Source organism: Salmo trutta, chromosome 15 (genome assembly GCF_901001165.1).
Source record: "Salmo trutta chromosome 15, fSalTru1.1, whole genome shotgun sequence".
Taxonomy (NCBI): Eukaryota; Metazoa; Chordata; class Actinopteri; order Salmoniformes; family Salmonidae; genus Salmo; species Salmo trutta.
In genome coordinates, this window is record NC_042971.1 from 54,184,618 (window position 1) to 54,205,956 (window position 21,339).

The 21,339-nt window shown below is 41.4% G+C and overlaps 1 protein-coding gene across 2 annotated transcripts in view; it reads right to left on the bottom strand.

The window, feature by feature from the left end:
• The window catches only part of LOC115149366 (band 4.1-like protein 4), a 103,179-nt gene that overhangs the window by 21,379 nt on the left and 60,461 nt on the right, over positions 1–21,339 (bottom strand). For both annotated transcript variants that reach the window (XM_029692174.1, XM_029692172.1), the window contains exons 8-13: positions 15,490–15,577; positions 15,091–15,179; positions 11,145–11,208; positions 5,827–5,918; positions 3,265–3,342; positions 1,734–1,849 (exon numbers count right to left, since the gene is read on the bottom strand). In XM_029692174.1, the coding sequence (XP_029548034.1) occupies positions 1,734–1,849; positions 3,265–3,342; positions 5,827–5,918; positions 11,145–11,208; positions 15,091–15,179; positions 15,490–15,577 (527 nt within the window). The remainder of the gene's footprint in view (positions 1–1,733; positions 1,850–3,264; positions 3,343–5,826; positions 5,919–11,144; positions 11,209–15,090; positions 15,180–15,489; positions 15,578–21,339) is intronic.

The following is a 21,339-nucleotide window of genomic DNA, read 5'->3' on the forward strand; positions in this document are numbered from 1 at the left end:
CACGTTAGTGAGAAGAATGGGAGGCAGTGGGAGTTTACTCGCTCGCCTCTGGATTTTCAGAAGGATGCCCGATCTGCAGCCCCTTTTCCGGCGTCTTTTCTTCACGTGAAAGGCGTTGATCTGGGCCTGTTCCAGTGAAAGCAGGATATCCTTTTCGTCAGACTCGTTAAAGGAAAAGGTTTCTTCCAGTCCGCGGTGAGTAATCGCTGTTCTGATGTCCAGAAGTTCTTTTTGGTCATAAAAAATATGCTACACAAAATGCAAAAAAAATAACAAAATAGCACAATTGGTTGGGAGAATGTAAAACGTCAGCCATGTTCTTCGGCGCCATCTTCAAATAATCAGTTGACAGTTTCAATGGTAGAACAGTCTCTGCCAGTAACTAGGTGAGGAAATGTTAAGTATAATGGTGGCATTTAGAACCTAAAAGGGTTCTTCAGCTGTCCATAGGAGAAACCTTTGAAAAAACTTTCTTGGCTCCAGGTAGAACTGTCCCGGATTGTGAACCAATCCAGCTAAACATGGAGAGGACAGTTGCTTCTGACTAAGAGCTACAAAAGTAAGTAAATAGCCTTATTAGACTGAAAGATAGGTGGTTTCATCAAACTTGTGAGGCTCTCCATGCTCATTAAACATGTGTGCTGCTACTTCCCACCGGGCAAAAACCGATTGAATCAACATTGTTTCCACATTATTTCAACCCAAAAAATCAATGTGAAGACTTTGTAAAACGTGAAAACTGATTGGATTTGAAAAAAGTAATCAATGTAAGGGCATTTCATCTTTTTTTCACCCAACTTTTAACCTAAATCCAATGACATGGTGAACTTATTTGTTGATTTTACGTTGAATTTAGTTTAAAACTCAACCAAATGTAAAAACTAGACGTTGAACAGGCGTCTGTGCCCAGTGGGTTCACTCAATCTGGTTTTAAAAGTCTCCCTTCCTAACTGGTTTACATTCCCTGAGACAAACCAGAAATGTTTCCTTGGCCAAATATTCTCAGATTTTCATAAAACAGCACATTTGGTCTTGTTTCTGCATCAACAAATTTAGCGCGAGGCAAAAGAGTAGCCCATAGGCGCGCTTCAATTAGCTTGTTCTGTACAGCAGGAGGCCACATTTGCAGGCTACACTGTCCCGTGAATGTCCTGCAAAATCCTCCCTTTGTCCCACATTTTAGTATTTTAAATGTGGTCGCCCTAGGTAGAACCCTTCTGGTTTCAGGTAAAACCCTTTTGGGTTCCATGTAGAACCCTTTCCACAGAGGGTTCTACATGGAATCCAAAAGGCTTACCTGAAACCAAAAAGGGTTCTACCTGGAACCAAAAAGGGTTCTCCTATGGGAACAGCCAGAGAACCCTTTCGGAACCCTTTTTTTTAAAGAGTGTACTGTATGTTTGTCGGTGTGAACTGTCGAAGTGAATATAATATGATTAGATAATTGAAGCCCTGTGTTGTTCCTGATGGGGGAACAGGAGGAGGAAGTGAATACTAAACTTACTGAGACTCAACTAAGGTGCTTTTCACCTGACAGTGTTGTCAATAGCAACGTGAGAGGTTCTACTGGGAAACGGTAGAGGTGAAAGGTGAGAATATGTTTTTGGGTATGCATTAGGTACCATTGATACGTTACCCTTAGTGACATTGTGTTTGTCACGTGTTGTGTAGTGCGTCTGTGGATGTTATGTAGGTCTTAGGTAGGCTTTAAGTATGCTGTATGTCCATCTGACCTGTGGTCTGTGATGGTCTCTTGGGGTAGGTCTTGCTGCGGGTCCTGACCACCTGCAGGTCTGGTCGAGGCAGGCTGACAGATGGATCCCTGCCCATCTGCATAGCAGTCTTTCCACTGTAGGGAAAGAGAGACACATTCATGCACACACACACACTGTTTAATCATCTATCTTTTCAGGGTGTCCTGTCTGTCTAGGTACATTTCAGGTACATTTCTAAGTATGCAACAGGTCAAACATGTATTATAAGTGTGAGATACTGTAAGCAGACAGAGAGTAAAATTCCACTAGAAGGGTTTCAGAGGGCAGATGTTTCTGGTCTGTCAGGTTCTTATGAGATACAGAGATGATCTGCTCTTAACCTTTCATATGTCAAAACCTTTTGTCACGCACACAGTGACAGTGATACACAGTGACAGTGATACACAGTGATAGTGACATGCATTGACAATGACATACATATGAAATACAGTACACATACATTGATGTGCATCAGCGGGAAGCTAGTCTGATGGATCAACGAGGTGTTGAAGAGCAACATAAACATGGAAAACACAGCCACAGTTGTGACTGCAGTGACCCTACAACTAGCAGAGGTCGCTAATGTATAAATAAATATTGCAGAAGAAAACTGCAACTATTCTTCTCAGAATAGATACAGGAAGTAGACAACAGAATGAAGACAAAGGAGAGACGGATGTTGTGTGAACCCTGAATTATTCAGGTCTTCCTCTTCTCTGTGGTGACCCACACACGTACACGCGCTCTAACACTCACAGAAACACACACACACACACACACACACACACACACACACACACACACGGTGTGTTTGTCTAACACTGAACCCCCCTTTTAGCTCCTTTGTAAAACAGACTGCATTATTCACAAGGTTGTAGATTTCAGCATGAATACATGCTGGGAGACTTCCTCATGGATTGACCTTCTTTATCTCAGGACATGTTATAGTGTTAAGTTTCTACCTCAGGGGATGACAGAGAAGGGGATAAGATAATAGGCAGAGAATAATGCTATACTATTTCTATGTATTATGTATGAGGAGTTCCATCTTACACACCATAGAAATGCATTATATTCTAAATATTCAACACAGTTTCTACAATATTGTTTCATACACATAACGACATTTAAAGCAAGAATACTTAGTTGCTACACTTTTGGAGTTATAAATTAATTATATATATACATTGATTCTTGAATAATATAACTTATAAATGCCTCATGAGCTTAGTTTAACTCTTGTACCCCATCAGTACCTTAAATATAAGCTTATTTTACTCCAATGTTTGTAAACAATGTAAATGTAAACAAACGCTGTATAGCCTCAAAATGTATATCATGGATGGTTACTCTTTGCATCCATGGCTCTCTATATGAATTTGAGACTGGTTAAATTTCTCCAGGCCCATCCCTCAGCTTTTTACCAAAGTAGAGGCGGGCTGATTGTTTTGTTATTGTTTCAATTAAGGATGCTAGCTTTGAAGCGGATATAGAATGGAGGTTTGCTCACCTGTACCGATGCTTAGATCCCAGGGAACCAAATTTGGATAGTTTTCTTGTCAGTGTGTTGCCATCATTTTCTGGCATTCTAAGAAAAAGCAACAACCATGGAGAAAAGGCCTAGATGAAGAATGTGAAAATACTGTACTTCCATTAAAGTCTCCTAGAATATTGTGGGGAAGTTTCTACAGTACATTATTACACAAGTAGTAAATGCATTATTTTTCTCTTCATGAATTTCCAAAGTGACTAACCCATGTTAAGGAGGATTAAACACTTAGGCTGAAATGAAAATGTTGCATCTTTCACAAAGGTAACCGGCGATGCATGTTTGAATGCTGAATCCACTTTGTAGTTTTTATTCTTTTATAGGGAGAGAAGAGAACTGAATTGCTGCCCTATTTCACTTTCTCTCCCGGCTACAGAGCAGCAGGTCTCTTGTTCTGATCTCTGCTTTAATGACAGAATTACTGCTGGAACACCACTAGGAGCTTCATTAAAATTCTAAGCTCTGAGTCTGAGAGAGTGCGTGTGTGTCTGTGTGTGTGAACAATAGAGAGAGAGAGAGTTATTATTTATTTCACTTTTGTTTATCCATTTCTCTTGCTTTGACAATGTAAACATATGTTTCCCATGCCAATAAAGCCCATTGAATTTAACTGAGAGAGAGAGAGACAGAGAGAGCAACTGTAAGTGTGTGAGTGTGAATGATAGAGCAAGACACAGATAATTATTATTTGTAATTTTATTTAACCTTTATTAAACGAGGCAAGTCAGTTAAGAACAAATTGTTATTTACAATGACGGCCTACCCCGGCCAAACCCGGACGACGCTGGGCCAATTTTGCGCCGCCCTATGGGACTCCCAATCATGGCCGGATGTGATATAGCCTGGATTCGAACCAGGGACTGTAGTGATGCCTCTTGCACTGAGATGCAGTGCCTTAGACCGCTGCGCCACTCAGGAGCAAGAGAAAAAGAGAAAGAGAGAGAGATAGATATATAGAGAGAGTGTGAGTACTGAGTGTGTGTACTGATGGTACTAGCGGTACATTAGTCCATTACTGTACAGAAGTGAAGTAGAAGCTCTGGCTGTTGCTCATTATAAAAGCCTCTAGCAGTCTCTCACCCAGCCATGTTTTATTAACACAACCAACACCACTACAGCGTTGAGCTAAGGCCTCTCTCAAAACCAACACCACTACCGCTAGGGCCTATCCCACAGGGCTCAGACACTGCAGAGAACTCAAATCACTGTTGAAAAACACCCAGATGGAAAGATAGATGGGGAAAAGGTAGTGTAGGTAAATGGATGTAGTCAGTACACACAACGAGGCTAAAACTGCCTCTTCTCCTTCTTTCTCCCGTTGTCTGTAAGGACTTGTATAGTAGATCCACTCACCTAATATTTCTATATTTCTTAATTCCATTATTTACTCTTAGATGTGTGTGTATTGTTAGATATTACTGCACTGTTGGAGCTAGGAACACAAGCATTTCGCTACACCCGCAATAACATCTGATAAATATGTGTATGTGACCAATAACATTTGATTAGATTAAAGCTGCAGCATATACCTGCCTATTTTCATCCAATGGATTATGCCCACTTCACCCACCTCCATTCCATAGTCTCGTCACAGCATAAGACTCTCTCATTCTCTCACCCAAACCACCACCACACCCCACCCTTCCACCCCTCTCCCTCCCAGATGCACACACACACACAGAGACCGCACTGCACTGTGCTGCCAGACAGAGGCCTTGTTCACTTTAATTAAGGACTGCGGGACTCTAGGGGCTTTGACTTGTAAGGAATTGAGCTTTTCTGGGATCTTTATGTTAAGAGGTATGTGATAGTGTTACTACCTGAGGGGATGACAGAGGAGGGGATGACAGAGGAGGGGATGACAGAGGAGGGGATGACAGAGGAGAGGATGACAGAGGAGAGGATGACAGAGGAGAGGATGACAGAGGAGGGGATTGACAGAGGGGGGGATTGACAGAGGAGAGGATGACAGAGGAGAGGATGACAGAGGGGGGATTGACAGAGGGGGGGATTGACAGAGTAGGGGATTGACAGAGTAGGGGATTGACAGAGGAGGGGATGACAGAGGAGGGGATGACAGAGGAGGGGATGACAGAGTAAGGGATGACACAGGAGAGGGTTGACAGAGGGGGGTTTACATAGGGGGGTTGACAGAGTAGGGGATTGACAGAGGAGGGGATGACAGAGTAAGGGATGACACAGGAGAGGGTTGACAGAGGGGGTTTACATAGGGGGGTTGACAGAGGAGGGGATCACAGAGGGGGGTGACAGAGAAGGGCTTTGGTTGGAATAGTGTGGGTAATGGTGTTGTAGATAGAAGGAGGGAGGATAATTTTTCACTGAACGTGAGATAGTTTAGGTTCTTACCTGTGGAAGGTGGTAGAGATTCTAACTGAGAAGCTATAATAGTGTTGGTATAGTAGTATTTACCTATGACAGTTTGTGTGTGTGTGTGTGTGTGTGTGTGTGTGTGTGTGTGTGTGTGTGGGTGTGTGTGTGTGCGTAAGTATGTCGTTTTGTTACCTGAAGAAAGTGTGGTGTTCTATGCAGCACTTCCACAGATGTTTACAGGCTGTCTTATTGGGTGCCTTGAAGAAGAACGACGTCTCTGTGCACTGTAAATAAACAACAACAATCTCTTATACCAAAAACAAACACACAAACAAACAAATAATGCAAATCACATTCAGCAGCTAAATCAATAAGATACAGTGGCAAGAAAAAGTATGTGAACCCTTTGGAAATACCTGGATTTCTGCATAAATTGGTCAAATTGATCTGATCTTCATCTAGGTCAAAACAATAGACAAACACAGTCTGCTTAAACTAATAACACACAAACAATTATATGTTTTCATATCTTTATTGAACACACTGTGTAAACATTCACAGTGCAGGGTGGAAAAAGTATGTGATCCCTTGGTTTTAATAACTGGTTGACCCTCCTTTGGCAGCAATAACCTCAACCAAACGTTTTCTGTAGTTGCGGATCAGACCTGCACAACGGTCAGGAGGAATGTTGGACCATTCCTCTTTACAAAACTGTTTCAGTTCAGTAACATTATTGGGATGTCTGGAGTGAACTGCTCTCTTGAGGTCATGGCACAGCATCTCAATCGGGTTGAGGTCAGGACTCTGACTGGGCCACTCCAGAAGGCATATTTTCTTCTGTTGAAGACATTCCGTTGTTAATTTACTTCTGTGTTTTGGGTTGTTGTCCTGTTGCATCACACAACTTCTGTTGAGCTTCAATTGGTGGACAGATAGCCTTACATTCTCCTGCAAAATGTCCTGATAAACTTGGGAATTCCTTTTTCCGTCGATGATATCAAGCTGTCCAGGCCCTGAGGCAGCAATGGAGCCCCAAACCATGATGCTCCCTCCAACATACTTTACAGTTGGGATGAGGTTTTGATGTTGGTGTGCTGTGCCTTTTTTTCTCCAAAATAGTGTTGTGTGTTCCTTCCAAACAACTCAACTGTAGTTTCATCTGTCCACAGAATATTTTGCCAGTAGCGCTGTGGAACATCCAGGTGCACTTTTGCAAACTTCAGATGTGCAGCAATGTTTTTTTTTGGACAGCTGTGGCTTCTTCCGTGAAGTCCTCCCATGAACACCGTTCTTTGTTTAGTGTTTTACGTATTGTAGACTCGTCAACAGAGACGTTAGCATGTTCCAGAGATTTCTGTAAGTCTTTAGCACTCCTATCTTGTCTCATTGGTTGGACTCAAGGTTAGCTGACTCCTGACTCCAATTAGCATTTGGAGAAGTCATTAGCCTAGGTGTTCAAATACTTTTCCCAACCTATACTGTGAATGTTTAAATTATGTATTCAATATAGACAAGAAAAATACAATAATTTGTGTGTTATTAGTTTAAGCACACGATGTTTGTCTGTTGTTGTGACTTAGATGAAGGTCAGATCAAATTTGATGACCAATTTATGCTGAAATCCAGGAAATTCCAAAGGGTTCACATACTTTTTCTTGCCATTGTATATTAAAGCAATAAGGCCGAGGGGGTGTGGCATATGGCCAATATACCACAGCTAAAGGGTGTTCTTATGCACAACCCAACGTGGAGTGCCTGGATACAGCCCTTAGCCATGGTATATTGGCCATATACCACAAACCCCTGAGATGCCTTACTGCTATTATAAACCGGTTAGCAACATAAATATATAAAATATATACATAATTATAGACTGGTGGTTTGAGCCCTGAATTCTGATTGGCTGAAAGCCATGGTACAGTGCCATCGTAAAAGTATTCAGACCCCTTTACTTTTTCCACATTTTGTTAAGTTACAGGCTTATTCTAAAATTGATTAACTAACTGTTTTTCCTCATCAATCTACACACAATACCCCATAATGACAAAGCGAAAACAGGTTTTTGAAATTTTGGCAAATTAGTGAAAAATAAAAAACATAAATACTTTATTTACGTAAGTATTCAGACCCTTTGCTACGAGACTCGAAATTGAGCTCAGGTGCATCCTGTTTCTATTGATCATCCTTGATATGTTTCTACAACTTGACTGGAGTCCACTTGTGGTATATTCAATTGATTGGACATGATTTGGAAAGGCACACGCCATGAGGTCAAAGGAATTGTCCATAGACCTCCGGGACAGGATTGTCAAGGCACAGATCTGGGGAAGGGTACCAAAAAAATTCTGCCCAATTGAAGGTCCTCAAGAACACAGTGGCCTCCATCATTCTTAAATGGAAGAAGTTTGGAACCACCAAGACTCTTCTTAGAGCTGGCCGTCCGGCCAAACTGAGCAATCCAGGGAGAAGGGCCTTGGTCAGGAAGGTGACCAAGAACCCGATGGTCACTCTGACAGAGCTCCAGAGTTCCTCTGTGGAGATGGGAGAAATTTCCAGAAGGACAACCATCTCTGCACCACTCCACCAATCAGGCCTTTATGGTAGAGTGGCCAAACAGAAGCCACTCCTCAGTAAAAGGCACATGACAGCCTGCTTGGAGTTTGCCAAAAGGCACCTAAAGACTCTCAGACCATGAGAAACAAGATTCTTTGGTCTGATGAAACCAAGATTGAACTCTTTGGCCTGAATGCCAAACATCACATCTGGTGGAAACCTGGCACCATCCCTACGATGAGGCATGGTGGTGGCAGAATCATGCTGTAGGGATGTTTTTCAGCGGCAGGGAATGGGAGACTAGTCAGGATCGAGGGAAAGATGAATGGAGAAAAGTACAGCGATATACCTGATGAAAACCTGCTCCAGAGCGCTCAGGACCTTAGACTGGGACAAAGGTTCACCTTCCAACAGGACAACAACCCTAAGCACACAGCCAAGACAACGCAAGAGTGGCTTCCGGACAAGTCTCTGAATGTCCTTAAGTGGCCCAGCCAGACTTGAACCCGATCTGGAGAGACCTGAAAATAGCTGTGCAGCGACGCTACCCATCCAACCTGACAGAGCTTGAGAGGATCTGCAGAGAAGAATGTTAGGAACTCCCCAAATACAGGTGTGCCAAGCTTGTCACTTCATACCCAAGAAGACTCGAGGCTGTAATCGCTGCCAAAGATGCTTCAACAAAGTACTGAGTAAAGGGTCTGAATACTTTTGTAAATGTGATATTTCAGTTTTTTTGTATACATTTGCAAACATTTCTAAAAACCTGTTTTTGCTTTGTCATGATAGGGTATTGAATGTAGATTGATGATTTTTTATTTATTTTTAATCCATTTTAGAATAAGGCTGTAACCTAACAAAATGTGGAAAAAGTCAAGGGGTCTGAATATTTACCGAAGGCACTGTATATCAGACTGTATACCCCGGGTATGACAGAACATTTATTTTTACTGCTCTAATTATGTTGGTAACCAGTTTATAATAGTGATATGGCACCTCTGGGGTTTGTGATATATGGCCAATATACCACAGCTAAGGGCTGTTCTTATGTACGTCGCAACGCGGAGGGCCTGGATACAGCCCTTAGCCGTGGTATATTGGCCATATATTACAAACCCCAGAGGTATGCATTTTATTTATTTCATTATTTATAGGGGACAATGCACATTAATCAACATCCATGTAAATGTGCCGGGGTTAGCCAAAAGCTAATTTGCACCCGTTGTCCCAGCTAATGACAATTACACAGTCACAATACACATACTCACTGAAACAATACAAAATACAAATACATTACATCCAATAATATATCATTCTAACAACAACACCACCATCATCAACTGTCGTCTTACATATGAGGAAGCACAGATAACTCATGTGTACAGGTTTGGATAGACTTGAGCCATGTTTCAATTTAAATGTAAAAGTACAATAATCAGTGCATCTTCTCAAGTCCATGGGCATTGAATTCCAGGACATTGTAGCTCTAACAGAGAAGGCCAATAGACCAATTTTACTGTGTCGAAAAGGGACGCAATCCCCACACCTCCTCCTTATTGCTTAAATATACTGTCTGATAGACACACGACTGGAATGCTGTTTCAGCCAATCAGCATCCAGAACCCAAACTACACGGTTTATAATTCTAACATATACCATAACAAAGGACATTTGCTTCATCATTCATTGTGAAAACAATCGGCTACATAATTAGGTGGTGTTCGGTGGTGGTGGATAGGCCTCTGCATCTCCCTCCTGACAAATGTACCATTACATGTACAGAAAATGAACAGGTAGTGTGTAATCTTTCACCCATATGGGATGTCTGTGTTTGGTCATTAGGATAAGAGATATCAGACTTTAGAGAGAGGACGACTCACACTCTAACCTCTACAGCTAGTCTCAAAGAGGAGGTAGCTACTGTTGATCCATGGCTCTCTATTTTATTTCAATTAAGCTCTGATCTTCTGAGCTGCTCGGATAGTGTATTGTCAATAATGGGCTTCTCATGGGTCTCTGGCTGCCTCGGCTTAATGAGACTCTCAGGTCGCTAGCTGGAGCACGCACGCACGTACACACACACACACACGCACGTACACACACACACACACACACACACACACACACACACACACACACACACACACACACACACACACACACACACACACACACACACACACACACACACACACACACACCAGTGAAAATGAATCGACTGAATAAACCAAATTCAATATTTCATTCAGCAAGACACACAGGTTTCAATGAGTCACACTATCTCAACAGAGAGAGGAGAAAAGTTGTTCTGCTTCAGTGATATCTGAAGGTGTGGGCCCAGACACTTTTTCCATCACTTCCAAAGTGATCAAGAAATCCTCCCCAAAAGCGTAAGTTTGAAAATTCCCCGAAAACCCAAAGGTTCATCATTAAGCTGGATATGTTTTGAGGAAGTGAAGTTTGTGTGAAGTGTTTCTCTTCCCATTTGCACCTGTGAAATGAACATCAGTGAAAATGGGAGAGAACTTTCAAGACTGCACCCACGTCCCGTAGTCCTGCTCTGTCATGTTTCTTTCATTTCTCTCATTAAACATTAGGCGGATGTCAAAATCTTTCAAGATCAAACACACGATTGACCTTTCAAGGTTTCACATGGGAGTACTGCAAATACTCCTTGGAACATTCAGTCAGTTTTATTTTATGCCTTGTTATGAAGTCTGAAATGGGGGGAAATTATAATGAGGTTTTCTACACCTGCGATATCCAAACAAATTGACTCTGATTCAGTCATACCAAGTTAGCTAGTGTGAATGATCTCAAATTATTGAGTTTATGAAACATGCTAAAATTAACAGAATAATCACAAACAAACAAAGCGAAGGTTGAAAATTCAGTCCATAACTTCACAAAACATTCCTTATGCAGATAATACTGAAAGATAATAACTGACAACTTACATCTTTTCCAACGACTTGAAGCTCAAACTGTGTTTCCTTAAAATGCACTTTTGTTATCCTTGGCCTAAAATGATCAAAATTAACAAACAGATAATGAGATGTTTATTAACAGGTATGATAGCTTATCAGTCACAGTTGATTTTCTCATAAATACTGCAGCAAGTTATCTAACTCATTTGAAGGGCTCTATTTTTGGCTGGTGTTAGTTTGCAATTTCGTCATGTAAAAACTGGCGCACTGGCATTTTCCAGCTGTAACGCCAAGTTCGGCAATTTACCTGTCTTATATCAGCTTGTTTGTGCTCAGATGGGCGCTACAAAGGGTAGTGCGTATGGCCCAGTACATCACTGTGGCCAAGCTTCCTGCCATCCAGGATCTCTAAACCAGGCCGTGTCAGAGGAAGGCCCTAAAAATGGTCAAAGACTCCAGCCACCCTAGTCATAGACTGTTCTCTCCGCTCCTGCACTGCAAGTGGTACTGGAGCGCCAAGTCTAGGTCCAAAAGGCTTCTTAACAGCTTCTACCCCCAAGCCATAAGACTGCTGAACAGTTAATCACATGGCTACCCAGACTATTAGCATTGACCCCGTTTTCTATGCTGCTGCTACTCACTGTTTATAATCTATGCATAGTCACTTTACCTCTACCTACATGTACATATTACCTCAATTACCTCGACTAACCTGTACCCCCACACCGGTACTCCATGTATATAGCCTTGTTATTGTTATTTTATTGTGTAACTTTTTTTAACTTCAGTTTACTTAGAAAATATTTTCTTATTTTTCTTTACTGCAGGTTAATTAGGGATAGTCCCCTTTTTTTCAATTTTCGCCTAAAATGACATGCCCAAATCTAACTGCCTGTAGCTCAGGCCCTGAAGCAAGCATATGCATATTCTTGGTACCATTTGAAAGGAAACATCTGATAGAAGAAAATACAAAGAAAAAAACGACTGTTTTTTTTTCTTTTTTCTACCACCATCCTTGAAATGCAACAGAAAGGTCCCACATCTAGCCATCACTCTGGTTGTAATTCCGATGGTGTCCACAAGATAGCAGCAGTGTATGTGCAAAGCTTCAGACGGATAACTTGAAGTATGAGCAAACTAAATTACATTTAGTGTAAAGTCACCCAGGTACGTTTGGGCAAATCGTGAAGGAGACATTTACATTCACATTACATTTTTCTGCAAGAATATTGTCAAATCTGTATACTTGGACTTGGATTTAGCTTTTCCAGTATGATTTGCCATATTGTAAATTCAACATTTGCAAAACAACCAGTTTTCATAACTCTCCATATTCTTGTCATTTTTGCCCAAAAGGAAAAGGCTTGCTGTCGCACAAGGTTAGCAGCTACATTTTGCGACAGATACGGGGTTTGACAAAGTTACAGTCGATCAAGTGAAGATCGGCGTGCCATGAAAGCGTCGCTCTCTGACCAAATTTGGTGTCCTATAGGATATACTACACCCCTAATGATATAGTGAAGTGTGGTTACGTTCTAGGATCTCTGAGGAATAAATATGAACGTGATTTGACTGGTTGAAACAACGTTTAGGGTTAGATTTTCACAGATTCCTTTCTTTGCAAATTGAACGAGTGGAAATACAAAATCGATCGTGCATGCAATATGGACCTTTTTAGGATATGAAAAATGATTTTATCTAACAAAACGACACTTCATGTTATCTCTGGGACCCTTTGGATGATAAATCAGAGCAAGATTTCAGAATGTAAGTACACATTTCACCTTCAGAGGTGAATTTATCAAACCTATCGCGGTAACCTATTGTTAGGAGCTCTCCTCAAACAATAGCATGGCATTTTTTCACAGTAATAGCTACTGTAAATTGGACAGTGCAGTTATATTAACAAGAATGTAAGCTTTCAGCCGATATAAGACACTTATATGCACCGACATTTGTTGTTTCTCTAAAATCTGCAATCGTGACACAAGGCGCTGCATGATTTACAACTGTCCCGTTGACGGGACGCCTATCCCTAATTAAGGGGTAGTAACTTGTTGGTTAAGGGCTTGTAAGTAAGCATTTCACTGTAAGGTCTACACCTGTTGTATTCGGTGCATGTGACAAATAAAACTGGATTTGCTTTGATTTGAGTGGAAATATTTGAGGTGTGTCCTTAAAAAGATGCTGCTAATTTCAAACTGCTAATTTCAGGCAGCGATAGTAGAGATATTTAAGACCAACCAAAAGCTATTTTTAGCGGTAATGCAGGTTGGTTATGCCATTAATTTAGACAGTGGAAACACAACCTATCGAGCCGTGATGCACAATGCCCATATGTGCATGGAACAAGAGTAGCCTAATGTGCTTTCGGTGCCTGTATACTTTGTATTTAGAAACATAAAAAACAAATGCTTTTATTTTGTTTTATTTGATTAACAACCAAGCATTGCCTCCGCTCCTCTCAATTAATTTTTTTTTTTCTGCTCAATGCAATCGCGAAGTAGTTTTAAGACTGGCTCCTGAGACCACTTGTAAATAAATCTTAATCCCCAAAGATGTATTAAAATATCATGTTTGAGAAGATTAAAACAGTGACATTCCCTTTTTATATATGCATTGTAGGCAGGCACACATTATTTTAGCCATGCAGGTCCCGTTTTGGACATGCATAAAAAAACCCTCCATGATGTAGGCTACGTGTCCATGCCCATCCTGAAACGAGAGATGAGAACCTCTGAATACCAGGGCCAGGTCACCCAGTCATCCCAGCCAGCACCGATGAACCTCGTATTTTGAAGTTATCTGTAACCTGTAAAAATGGCTTGTTTTCAGTTTCATTTGTTCAAAACCCAAGCAATCCTTTAGGTCTACTATAACAAAGGCTGGTTCAACAGCAATGCCTTTCTTTTTTATCCTGGCGATTTCATGATATCATTACATTTCACATTTATTTATTGTTATTGTTGTTTTAAAAAAAACGGATTGGTTGTTTTTCGTTACATTTTATTACAACCAAAGTTATTAGAATGATTTACCTTTCCTGGTTTAACGGTGGTAACGTCCGTGGCGCGCTTGCAATGCAGATGCTGGAGATGGGTGAATGTGATCTGATCTGTAAGATGGTTCCATGCATATTCATATTTGGGAGCAGTATAATGGTGAGTGGACGTTCTCCCTTTCTATTTTAATTGGATCTTTGTCCAGCTACTGTGAAAAATTGCGATGTGAGTAAAACCCTCTATAGTCTGCGTTGTTTTAATATTATATGCCCACGGGGAGAAATGATGGTGCCTGTACGTGTACTTAACACAGCCTATTTAAAACAAGTTGTCGCTTCATTTAGAATTTGAATCAAATTATTTGCTCTCTTTTTAGGCCTTATCAATAATTTATTGAATCTTGTTTATTGACCATGTTTGGCATGTCGATGCTCAGCCATAATACAATTTACAGTAGACCTAGCCCCTATATCAGTGTGAATGCTATTGAAGCCATGCAATTACTTAGAACAATGTGGACTGCAAATGGGTTCAAGTTAACGTATTTAGCAAAGATAATCTACATTTTGTTATTTTGTTTCTGTAAGCCATTTAACAAACTATAAAGGACAAACATTGGAAATTGAGTTGATTCCAAGGCAATAAATAAAAGACTGTAAATACACAACTTAAAGCAACCACTTATTTAGCCATGGAGCACATTCTGATTGGCCAGTGAGGGGCCAAGCCTCGACACACCCACAACTTGTTAATTCATCAAAACCCAGCCCTTTCGCACCAACACCAGCAAGTCCGTTGATAATTGTGATAGTGAAAATAGCACAAATATTTCTGACACACCCCTGAACCTATAGCACTAACGCTACTGCGTTAGGTTTGTTAAAATAGAGTCCGAAGTTAGAGTAACAGGTCAAACTATCATAGTCCTTATTTACTCCTACAATGTATACAAATCATCCAAAAACAATACCTACCAGAAATACTTCCCAACTTGGGTTTTGTTCTTGTAAACAACAACTCCAATAGGTGTTAACCCCAGGAAGTATTCAGATTGATTCTCTCCCTGAAACACACCACAATAATAGGTATTATTCCAAGCACAATTTACATACTATGTCCCAACCAGAAATAACACACAGTAAAGATATTAACGTATGTGTCAAAGGATAAGAAAATAGGAACAAGCATCTCATTGACTCTGTACCGGTACACCCCTGTATATAGTCTGTATATAGTCTCACTACTGTTATTTTCATTTTTTGCTACTTTTATTTCTTATTCTCATCTGTATTTTTTAAAACTGCATTGTTGGTTAGGGGCTCGTAAGTAAGCATTTCACTGTAAGGTTGCATTCGGCGCATGTGACTACTTACAAACACAGGGTGAAGATCGACTCCGTACATATCCAGTGTTTTGGCGATTCCTAAATAATTGAGTTCAGCCTTGGAGGGAACCTGGCCCCTGAAACACAGAGAGGTTATCTTGTTAACATTATCAAGTATACATCTTACTGTATACAGTTGAAGTCAAATGTTTACATACACCTTAGCCAAATACATTTAAACTCCGTTTTTCACAATTCCTGACATTTAATCCTAGTAAAATGTTGTGTCTTAGGTCAGTTAGGATCACCACTTTATTTTAAGAATGTGAAATGTTAGAATAATAGTATAGAGAATGATTTATTTCAGATTTTATTTCTTTCATCCCAGTGGGTCAGAAGTTTACATACACTGAATTAGTATTTGGTAACATTGCCTTTAAATTGTTTAACTTGGGTCAAACATTTTGGGTAGCCTTCCACAAGCTTCCCACAATAAGTTGGGTCAATTCTGGCCCACTCCTCCTGACAGAGATGGTGTAACTGAGTCAGGTTTGTAGGCCTCCTTGCTCGCACACACTTTTTCAGTTCTGCCCACACATTTTCTATAGGATTGAGGTCAAGGCTTTGTGATGGCCACTCTAAAATCTTGACTTTGTTGTCCTTAAGCCATTTTGTCATAACTTTGGAAGTATGCTTGGGGTAATTGTCCATTTGGAAGACTCATTTGCGACCAAGCTCTAACTTCCTGACTGATGTCTTGAGATGTTGCTTCAATATATCCACATAATTTTCCTACCTCATGATGCCATCTATTTTGTGAAGTGCACCAGTCCCTCCTGCAGCAAAGCACCCCCACAACATGATGCTGCCACCCCCGTGCTTCACGGTTGGGATGGTGTTCTTCAGCTTGCAAGCCTCCCCCTTTTTCCTCCAAACATAATGATGGTCATTATGGCCAAACAGTTCTATTTTTGTTTCATCAGACCAGAGGACATTTTTCCAAAAAGTATGATCTTTGTCCCCATGTGCAGTTGCAAACCGTAGTCTGGCTTTTTTAGAGAGGTTTTGAGGCAGTGGCTTCTTCCTTGCTGAGCGGCCTTTCAGGTTATGTCGATATAGGACTTGTTTAACGGTGGATATAGATACTTTTGTACCTGTTTCCTCCAGCATCTTCACAAGGTCCTTTGCTGTTGTTCTGGGATTGATTTGCACTTTTCGCACCAAAGTACGTTCATCTCTAGGAGACAGAACGCGTCTCCTTCCTGAGCGGTATGCCGGCTGCGTGGTCCCATGGTGTTTATACCTGCGTACTATTGTTTGTACAGATGAACTAGGTACCTTCAGGTGTTTGGAAATTGCTCCCAAGGATGAACCCTGAGGTCTTGGCTGATTTCTTTTGATTTTCCCATGATGTCAAGCAAAGAGGCACTGAGTTTGAAGGACAGTCTTGAAATACATCCACAGGTACACATCCAATTGACTCAAATAATGTCAATTAGCCTATCAGAAGCTTCTGAAGCCATGACATAATTTTCTGGAATTTTCCAAGCTGTTTAAAGGCACAGTCAACTTAGTGTATGTAAACTTCTGACCCACTGGAATTGTGATACAGTGAATTATAATTGAAATAATCTGTCTGTAAACAATTGTTGGAAAAATTACTTGTGTCGTGCACAAAGTAGATGTCCTAACCGACATGCCAAAACTATGTTAACAAGAAATTTGTGGTGGTGTTGAAAAATGAGTTTTAATGACTCCAACCTCAGTGTATGTAAACTTCCGACTTCAACTGTACGTGGTGTAACATGAGCTAGTATACACCTACAAGTATACATACCGTAGTGTAACATTATATTGTACAGACTACTTAGTACATCTAGATATCTTTATCTATTCTAAAGCTACGGGTTCAGAAACATCTAAAGCTAAAGGTTTAGAAACATCTAAAGCTAAGGGTTTAGAAACATCTAAAGCTAAAGGTTTAGAAACATCTAAAGCTAAAGGTTTAGAAACATCTAAAGCTAAGGGTTTAGAAACATCTAAAACTAAAGGTTTAGAAACATCTAAAGCTAAGGGTTTAGAAACATCTAAAGCTAAAGGTTTAGAAACATCTAAAGCTAAAGGTTTAGAAACATCTAAAGCTAAGGGTTTAGAAACATCTAAAACTAAAGGTTTAGAAACATCTAAAGCTAAGGGTTTAGAAACATCTAAAACTAAAGGTTTAGAAACATCTAAAACTAAAGGTTTAGAAACATCTAAAGCTAAGGGTTTAGAAACATCTAAAACTAAAGGTTTAGAAACATCTAAAGCTAAAGGTTTAGAAACATCTAAAGCTAAGAGTTTAGAAACATCTAAACGCTAAGGGTTTAGAAACATCTAAAGCGAAGGGTTTAGAAACATCTAAAGCTAAAGGTTTAGAAACATCTAAAGCTAAGAGTTTATAAACAGCCATGTAACAAATCACTAAGTGACTGTTGGGGGAATGCAGTACAACAAGAGAACACTCTAAATACATGGAAAGTTGATATTTATTGTGTCGTACTTCACCCCTGATGACAGTATTACAACAGTGATGGAGAGTTGTTTAACTGTCATGAATCCCCCAGTCTAATAAACAGTAAATCTAACATGATGATCTGCCTGGTCAACAACAGAGGTAATTATAGGTAGTGAGATTATAGCTAGAGTGTTTTAGAGTACTGTATGCAGTCTGGACAGACACAAGACAATGGATTCACTCTGAAGTGGCAACACTGAGATAAATATGCTACATATAATAATAACAATAATAAGAAGAAGAAGGAACTACAATACAAGTCATCTTACATGCCAGACTTAATGTTCAGCGACAGACTTGTCTGGTCCCACGAGACTACAATAAAATATACTCAAATGAAACTAATACACTTTTCAAAAACGTACTTAATAACATACTTTCCCCCCTCCTCATCTAGTCAGTAATGCTTTTTCTACGTTCCTATTTCTTAATTAACATTCCATGTGAGAAAATGTTCAACTAGGTTGTGGACTGGGTTATGTATCTCCTATTAATCATTAACTACAATGTCATACAGAGAGAATCATGTTTAAAAAGCAAACACATGCAGTCTAGGAGACCACAGGTATGGACCAACTCCCTGTGCTTTGCTGTGTACATACAATATGTTTATCGAGTGTGAATCGTGTAACAACTAACAACTGAGTCTACAATATGGTGAGAATATCTATGAATGTGGATAAAGGGTGATGGTATTACTGTATGTATCGTGCAACCATACTGTAATCTCTGGACTATAAACAGTGTGTCTGCAGTGTAAACTCTGGCTTTGGTAAGCGTCATATACTGTGCCAACATCCCTCCTAATGTTAGAGGTTGGAGGAGTCCCCTCCCTTCCCTCCTCCTCCTCTCCCCTCTCCGCTCTCGAGCCGTATCATTGATCTCCTGATCACACACATTAGTAACACAGAGACTCAGACTCATTCAGCCTGCTCAAGTATGACCCCTAGAGCTCCTCACACCTCTCCTTCTCCTCCTCTTCTTCCACTCTTCCTCCTCCATCCATACCCTGTAGACACAATCTCATCCTTCGCTCCCTCACTTCTTTCCGAGTCCATTATGGATTCTGTTCACATGTTCTTTATAGACGGCTGGGCCAGGGCTGAGATGATTGTCGGTATAAATGCGGTTAGGTGGTGAGTGGCTTGGAAGGGGGAGTTATTAACGGACACTTCGGGGTGGGCAGGCTGAGGCAGGAGCTCCATGGAGCCGTGACACAACGGACAGGGACACTTATCCCTCCGTTTGGCCCCCCCCTCTGTCAATCCCCTCCTCTGTCATCCCCTCCTCTGTCATCCCCTCCTCTGTCATCCTCTCCTCTGTCATCCTCTCCTCTGTCATCCCCTCCTCTGTCATCCTCTCCTCTGTCATCCCCTCCTCTGTCATCCCCTCCTCTGTCATCCCCTCCTCTGTCATCCTCTCCTCTGTCATCCTCTCCTCTGTCATCCCCTCCTCTGTCATCCTCTCCTGTGTCATCCTCTCCTCTGTCATCCTCTCCTCTGTCAATCCCCTCCTCTGTCATCCTCTCCTCTGTCATCCCCTCCTCTGTCATCCCCTCCTCTGTCATCCCCTCCTCTGTCATCCCCTCCTCTGTCATCCCCTCCTCTGTCATCCTCTCCTCTGTCATCCTCTCAGGTAGTAACACTATCACATACCTCTTAACATAAAGATCCCAGAAAAGCTCAATTCCTTACAAGTCAAAGCCCCCAGAGTCCCGCAGTCCTTAATTAAAGTGAACAAGGCCTCTGTCTGGCAGCACAGTGCAGTGCGGTCTCTGTGTGTGTGTGTGTGTGTGTGTGTGTGTGTGTGTGTGTGTGTGTGTGTGTGTGTGTGTGTGTGTGTGTGTGTGTGTGTGTGTGTGTGTGTGTGTGTGTTTGATTGGCCTCATGTCTTCCTGCCTGGCCTGCGTGCCTGCTGCCTGTGGGAATGAGGCCACCTGGACGGACGAGGCAGGAATAGGAAGTGGAAGAGAGTCGGAGAGCAACAGATATGTGACAAGGGGTGTGGTGCTGGGTGCTCACTCTACATAGCAGATCACAGCGAGGTTGACATCCACAGGCTCTTGAGAAAACTACATCTGTCTCTCTGTATCTACCTCTCCTTCCCCCCTTCCCCCCCCTCCCTACCACTCCTTCTATCTCTCTTTTCCTCCCTCTACCTTTCCTCTTTTCATATTGCAGTGTCGCTCTCTCCTTAATTTTGGGCCAGTCACAGTGGTCAGGTATTCTGCCACTGTGTACTCTGAAATCGCATTCTAGTTGGCTCAGTTTTTTTGTTAATTCTTTCCAATTTGTTAAGTTATTCTCTTTTTGATTCTCATGATTCGGTTGGGTCTAATTGCATTGCTGTCGAGGGGCTCTGTTGGATCTGTTTGTGTTTGTGAACAGAACCCCAGGACCAGCTTGCTTCTCCAGGTTCATCTCTCTGTAGATGATAGCTATGTTATGGAAGGTTTGAGAATCGCTTCCTTTTAGGTGGTTGTAGAAATTAATGGCTCTTTTCTGGATTTTGATAATTAGCGGGTATCAGCCTAATTCTGCTCTGCATGCATTATTTGGTGTTTTATGTTCCTTTTTATGGCATAGAAGGCCCTTCTTGCCTTGTCTCTCAGATCGTTCACAGCTTTGTGGAAGTTACCTGTGATGCTGATGTATAGGCCGAGGTATGCATAGTTATCTGTGTGCTCTAGGACAACAGTGTCTAGATGGTATTCGTATTCGTGGTCCTGGCAACTGGACCTTTTTTGTAATACCATTATTTTTGTCATATTGAGATTTACTGTCTGGGCCCAGGTCTCTCTCTTTTTCTGAGTCCCGCTCCCTCTGTCTGTCTTCCTCTCTCTACCTTCTCTCCTCTCTCTCTTTTCCCCTCTTCCTCTCCTCTGTCCCATACCCCAGCCTCTCTCTGATCATCAGTCAGACAGACAGCGGTGGGAAGAAAGGAGGATGCATGCATGAACCCCCTAGTGACCTCCACAGGACACTTAGCTCACTGGGTAAATAATGACCCACGCTCGAGCCTCATCAGCAGGCCACGGAGCTGAGGGCTGAGCATTCCCCTCCAGTGTTACAGTCAGTCACAGCAGCACTGATAGAGAGAGAGAGAGAGAGAGAGAGAGAAGGGAAGCTAAGAGGCCCCAGAGGGAATAGAGCAAAATCAGATGATGATCACTGTCTCTTGGTCATTGATAGCTGCCTGACATATTGAACCATTTCACTTCTTACTGCGGACAGTGTTGTCTTTCTCAGCAACATTAAGGGGATGCATGGACATAGACTAACACCTTTCAGCACTTATGGGGTTGACACTGTAAGAAGAACTGTAATGTGCATTATATGTAAT